At 57.4% G+C, this 6676-nt stretch overlaps 1 protein-coding gene across 1 annotated transcript in view; it reads left to right on the top strand.

The window, feature by feature from the left end:
• Adgrg5 (adhesion G protein-coupled receptor G5) overlaps nucleotides 1-2206 on the top strand; it is a 28871-nt gene extending 26665 nt beyond the window's left edge. Inside the window, exons 12-13 of the mRNA XM_015488669.2 lie at nucleotides 137-414; nucleotides 722-2206. Of these exons, the coding sequence (XP_015344155.2) occupies nucleotides 137-414; nucleotides 722-822 (379 nt within the window). The 3' untranslated portion in view covers nucleotides 823-2206. The remainder of the gene's footprint in view (nucleotides 1-136; nucleotides 415-721) is intronic.
• The last annotated feature ends 4470 nt before the right edge of the window (nucleotides 2207-6676 follow it).

Raw genomic sequence — 6676 nt, 5'->3', positions numbered from 1 at the left:
AGGGGGGAGGTGGGGAGGGGAAAGAGAGAAAAGAAGGAAACGGTCATCTGGGCTGCAAGTCGAGATGGCATCCAGAGGCAGCTGGCCTCCCTGGGCTCGGAGCTGCGCTGACCCGGGGCTTCGCTGTCCCCTGCAGGTGCTGGCTGTGCAGCCCCGTGGTGCACCAGGTCCTGGTCATGGGCTACAGCGGCGTCACCTCCCTGTTCAACCTGGCGGTGCTGGCCTGGGCGCTGTGGGCCCTGCGCAGGCTGTGGGCACAGAACAGGGCGCTGAGCGGCCGGGCCTGCAGGGACGCTGTCACCGTGCTGGGCCTCACCGTGCTGCTGGGCACCACCTGGTCCTTGGCTTTCTTCTCCTTTGGCATCTTCCTGCTGCCCCAGCTCTTCCTCTTCACCATCGTCAACTCGCTCTACGGTGGGCCTGGGGGGGGGGCAGAGGCCTGTGGGTTGCTCGCAGCAGTTGGGAGGTCGAGGGCGAGAGGACCAGGGGCGCTGCGTCATTGCCGAGTGGGGGGCAGCCTCGCCTGCACGGAAGTGCCCTCTGGGCCAGTGGGGCCGGTCCTCTGGCTCCTAGAGGCCACTCCTTCTGTCCTCCAAGAGGAGGAGGCTCTGGGAAATACTCCTGGGCCCAGGGAGGCCCCGCTCAGCCCGGCTCGGGGTCCCTGGGCTCCTGGCGAGGCTCCTGCTCTCAGTGATGCCCACTGACCGGTCCTTTCTTGCAGGTTTCTTCCTCTTCCTGTGGTTGTTCTTCCAGAGGTGCCACTCGAAGGCGGAGGCCAAGGCAGAGATGGAGGCCTTCAGCTCCTCCCAGATGACACAGTGACCCAGCACCGCCTGCACCCCAAGGCCCTGGCTCCTACCAGAGAAGGTGGCAGGCCTGCTGCAGGACACTGAGGCCCTGGTGCCTCCTGGGCCTTGCTACCTCCACCGCCTCCCCAGGCACAGAGGGCAGTGTGGGCTGGGGTCCGCCCAGCTGGCCGGGCCTGTCGGCAGAGCTCGGGCCTGGGAGCCAGGAGGCCACGTTCCCAGGCCTGGCTCTGAGTCTTGCCGAGTGATCTTGGGCCTATCATGGACCCTCGGTTTCCATATCTGTGACGTGGGGACAAGTGGCTGACCAGGAGCTGTGTGAAGACTGAACACCAGGGGAGAAGAATGTCAGTGCGGGTGGCATTCCCTCCTGACCTCCCGCTGTGGCCTCCCCCTGCCTTCTGGAGTGGGTCCCTACCTTCCTGCTGAGGAGGATCGGGCTCACCTGACCCGCGGCCCCTGCCAGCACCCAGAGCCCCACCCCAGGCCTCACCAGCCTACGCCCAAGGAAGGCCACTTTTCCTTTCACCCCCCAAATGATAACATCCAACTCAGAGCCCATCCTTCCCAAAGATGGGGCGGTCCAGTCCTCTCCAGAGCATCTTCCTCCCGTGCTTCCAAGACCCCCACAGTCCCTTCAGATCAGCCACCAAGGCCACAGGCCCTCCCTGGCTTTGGAGCAGGGAAGCTTCTCCCTCCAGTTGGTTGAGCCTGCTGAGTTAGATGTCAGGGGAAGACTGAGTCTCCCCTGGTGGGCATGAGGGTGTGGGTTCTAAATTCCAAGCTCTGGTGGCCTTGTGGCCTAGAATGACCTCTGCCTTAGACCCGTCTGTCAGGTAGGAGACAACACTCTTGAAGCCGGTGCTTTTCCTGAGATAGACACCAGGCGGCGCTCTTGGCCTGTGAACCAAGGCATTGGCGCCAAGGCTGCCCCTGGAAACGCAGCCATCACCTGTGGACCCCATGTGCCCGCTGGAGAGATGGGTCCCTCCAGGACTGTGCCTGTGGAGTGACTGCAGGAGGAGATCCCAGGGCAGCTGTGCGAGGTCACTTTGGGGGGCTTGTGCCCCAGGATCCCTGGCACTAGAACAGCTGGCCCAGATGGACTCTTAGGGCTCTGCCCCAGGCCATCGACAGACTTCATGACCTTGAGCCAGGGAACTGGAGCAGGGTCCTTGTTCTCCCAGGGGCTCCTCTTCCCCTCTGCACATCTCTGGATGCGAACAGCTCCTCGCTAGCTGGCGAGTGGTGCGGGCCCAGGGCCGCTCCTAGCTGAGACTGTGGACAAGTCACTCAGACTGGGCCTTCCTTTCCCCCTCTGTACAATAGGGACAATGGCGGGACCTACTCTGGAGATTGATCAAAAGAGTCCCTATAAAGAGGCTCGGTCCTCGGGGAGGTCCTGCTGGCTCTAGTTGGGTTGTTGGTATTATGGGTGTCGGCTGAGCCACAGGCCCAGGTCTCCCAGCCTCTCGGCCCCTCCTCAGGCACCTCCACCCTCCCTTCCCCTCGGGGCCTCTGCCCCAGCCTTTCTGGCTCCTGTTCTAGGAATACTCACTGCTAGTGCTGCCCCTCGGCTGCCACCCTGTCCCCCCACGTCCTCAATCCCCCAATCCTCTGGTGGCTCATTTATCACGTCTTCTACGACAACCCTGGTTGCCTCTCCTGCTCTGAACCCAGGCAGAGCAGCCTCCCCTCGTCAGGGTGATGGAAGTCCCCGTCAGAGCTCACTGGGGCCCCTGGCCCTGCCGCACACCCTAGCAGGTCCTCCAGGCCTCGCGGGTCCCCTGCTGACGTGGGTGCTGGGGGATCATGGGAATGTGGGCAGCTCCAGGCAGAGGTGACCTGGGCCGTGGCTGGATGGACAGCTCTGTGAATTGGGCCCGTGGAAGGCGGCACCCCCCAGCCCAGAGCCTGGCCTCTCAGAGCCCAGCGAGCCTAGACCTACCTGAGCATGTGGCCCTGGTAACCCTGGGGGGTCTGGAGGTTGCAGGAAGTGGTCCCAAGCTGGTGGCCTTGAGCCGTGTTGGGGTCTAGGCTCTGGGCAGGGACCGCTTCCTGGAAATACCCCAGTGGGGTGTGGGGACAGGAGCTGAGGAGACTGCAGTGCCCCCCCCCCCCAGCCCCTGCCCTCACTCCCAGCCCCGCCAGGCGGGAAGATGGTGGAGGCTGGAGGGAGGCCCCTGTTCAGGGCCAGGGCCTCCGAAGAGGCAGCGGGTGAAGGACAGCAGGTGGAGGCCGCACGTTTCTGTGTTGCTTTGTTACTGGTGTCTCAGGAAGACGCGTGGCGGGTGTTGAGAGTGGGGCTCCCGGGTAAGGTACAGGGACGTGATTCTGGAGACACACTGACTCTAAAATAGTCACAGTCTATCTGAAATTCAAATTTAGCTGTGTGTCCTATATATCTATTTTTAATTTTTGCTAAAACTGGCAACCCTAGTTGAAAAGAGCACTGCTCGGAGATCCATGGCGTGGACTCCTTACCCTTCAGATCCATCCCCCGGGCAGCCCCTCGGCCCCACAGAGAGCCCCTCACATGCAGCCCACTCAACTCGCGGTTTTCGTGTGTCTATGGTCAGCCCAGGCCATCACCAGGAATCCCAGGGGTTCTGCGTTGGGGTGCCCCCACCCCAGCAATCAGCCCTGCTCGGAACCAGCCTCTTCATGGGCCTCCCTGACTCCTTGTTCCCAGTTCAAACTTTACCCAGTAGCCAGAGGGCATTTTCCACCCTGCAGCCTGACCATGCCCCTCCCCTGCTGAAAGATGTCCTGCCACACCCTCCCCGTCACTGCCAGACTGTCCTTGGGAGCTTGATGGCCCCAGGTCCTGCCTGTGCCCAGCCTGGAGCCCACCTCCCTCCTGCTTTCCTCACCCCCTGGATCCTGCCACACTGACGCTGCTGTTGGTTCCCTGGACTGCTGCCTTCTCCTGGGGGGCCGGCCTGGGGCCGAATGCTCTCCCTTCACCCTCACTGGGGCGCCACGGTGACATGTCCTTAAAGTCTCAGCTCTGCACATCCCTGTGCCCTCCAGACTGGACAGGGCCTCGTCCCTGACCTCCAAATCTGCAGTAGAGTTGCCTCCCGACGTCCCTCCTCTGTGACAGAAGTTGTCTCCCTGTGTGACAACTGTCCCTGTCTGTCTCGGTGTCAGACGGAGAGCACAGTGGAGACAGGTGCGGTCCCATTTGCTCATTCAGCCGCCGCATAATGGTTACACGCTTTTATTTTGGGCGCTGCGCTGGTTGCTAGGGATGTATAAATAACCAGTCGCCACATTCTAGCGTGTGTGGGCGCCACCAGAGACCATTTAACACTTCCATAAAAGATCTGACAGGTGGGAACATGGGCGGGGCTCCAAGGAACACAGGAAGCCAGCTTTGGCAGAGGGATACTGAGGAGCAAATGGAGGGGTGCTGGATCTGGGGGTGCAGGAGAGGCTCAGTGAGCTGGCCCAAGGCCGGAGTCCTTGCAGCAATTTTTCCACTTGCTGATAGTGAACTTTGGGAGAGCTGGGGGTGGGGGGAAGAAGGGTCGGGGGAGCCGCTTTCAGGGGAGATCAAACCCAGGCGCGGTCCTGGGTTGGGGTGTCCTAGAAGCAAATTCAAAGTGGAGGGGAATTCGGTTAGGATAGGCCAAGAGGATGCCCAGAGAGTGAGATCAAGCAACGGGCGACTTTCCGAATCACAAGAAGATAAGCCACCATGAGTGAGAGTCAGCAGGGACAAAAGGAGCAACAGAGTCGGACCCAGCAACAGAGCAGTGAGCAGCCACATGGGAGACGGCTGAAGAGATAAAAGAAGCGGGGTGCGGTGGTGCCTGCCTGCAATCCCAGCTACTCAGGAGGCTGAGGTAGGAGAATCTCAAGTTGGAGGCCAACCTGGGCTACTGAGTGAGAACCTGTCTCAAAATCAAAGTGAGAAAAGGGAAATGGGCTGGGGTGTAGCTCAGGGACAGACTGCTGGCCTAGCATGTGTGAGGCTCTGGGTTCAACACCCGGGACTGTAGAAAGGGGTGGGGAGAGAAGAAAAGATGGAATTTTAAAGATGAACATAGAAAACAAGGAGGAATGAAGAGAGAGGTTTGGGGGGGGGGGGAATGGAATTCTAGAAATGAAAACCATAATTTCAAAATCTAAAATTCAAACAGCAATAACAGTTGAATGGAGAATCAGTGAGCCGGAAGTCATTGATAAAAAATGCCACAAGAGAGATAGGAAGGTGGGTAATGCCAAGAGAGGCTGAGAGCAACCTTGAGGATGAGGAGACCTTCTCTGTCGGAGTCTCAGAAGAAGAGAATAAAGGGAATAATCAAGAGGTAGTATTTGAAGATAAAATGGCAGCACATTTTCTAGGAGTGTTGGAAAACAGAGCCACAGAGCCAGGAAATACACAGTACCCCAAGCATAACACGTAGCAATCCATCCTGCGCCTGCGTTTCATTGAAACCACGGATGCCAAAGGCGGAGGAGGGATGAAAGCCGTCTCCGAGAAACGACAGGTTGTCTGCGACGGGGACAGATGAGCGCCAGGAGCCTTCCCAACAGCTCGACAGAGATGCGGAGGCGGGCATCACATCTCCAAAGGGATGAGACCCAGCAAACGCCGGCTTAGAGTGACGTCCTGCCAAGGACCCTTTCAAGAACAGAGACCAAAGGACAGAGATCCGTTTCTTTTAACATTTGCAGGTAAATAAAAGCAGAAAACGATCCAAAGAAACTTCAAAAAGATGCAAAAAGATCCCAGACGGCCAGCCTGAGAGGCAGGAAGGAGTGGGAGCGCAGAAAATGATAAAAGTAGGAAAGAATCATCCGTGTCCAATACAAATTGTGATGGGACAGAAAGATCTTAAGCCCCCGTCCATCTGGGGGCTTAAGATATGGGTGGACACTAGTCCTGTGGGTGGTAGGCAGTTTAAGTGTGTCCCTGCAGGGTCATGTGCTGGGAGCTTGGACACCAGTGTGGTGAGGTTGGCAGATGGGACGCTTAGGTCAACTGACTCAGTTCTCCTGGAAACTCGACTTTAAACATTCCCTCCCCACACATTTACTACACATCGGACAGGGGGACAATTTTGCTTCGATTTTCATAGTTTACAAAATTCAAGAGGAGAAGGAAAGCCTATTGTATTTACCCATAGATTTTTTGGGGAGTGGGGGTACTGGGAATTGAACTCAGCCTCTGAGTCCCATCCCCAGCCCTATTTTGTATGATTTAGAGACAGGGTCTCCCTAAGTTGCTTAGCGCCTTGCCATGGCTGAGGCTGGCTTTGAACTCGTGATCCTCCTGCCTCAGCCTCCCGAGCCTCTAGGATGACAGGTGTGCGCCACTGTTGCCCAGATACCCCTAGTTTTGATCACTGCATTAAGGAGTCTTTTTTTCTGACACCTCTTCCGACTTGCCCCCTGGATTTTACATACACGTGGAATCAGACATACGACAGAACCTTTTCTTCCTGCCTCCTTTCATTGAGCTTCATGTTTCTGGCTCATGGAGGTTGTAGGTGCATCCGACTTTCACTCCTTCCTGTGGATGCAGAATATGGCACTGTGACCGCACCAGGTTTGGTTGGTCTACACACCTGCTGGTGGCCCTGTGAATGGCTTCTACTCTGGCTATCATGAACAACACTACTATGAAGAGGAATGACCAACCTTTTGTGGGGACCTATGGCATTAATTCCCTAAGGTACACACCTAGGAGTGGAGTCCCTGAGTCAGAGGGGAACTGTCTAATATTTTGAAGACATATCAAACTGTTTTCCAAAACACCTGCGTCATCTTATCTGATCACCAGCAATGTCCAGGGGTTTTGATTTCTCCACGTTCCCGTTGAGACTTGTTACTGTCTCATCGTCACTGACTTGTAACTG

The sequence above is a fragment of the Marmota marmota genome, unplaced genomic scaffold, assembly GCF_001458135.2.
Source record: "Marmota marmota marmota unplaced genomic scaffold, marMar, whole genome shotgun sequence".
NCBI classification, from domain to species: Eukaryota; Metazoa; Chordata; class Mammalia; order Rodentia; family Sciuridae; genus Marmota; species Marmota marmota.
Note: the sequence above shows the minus strand (reverse complement) of the source record. Positions and strands in the feature narration are given on the sequence as shown.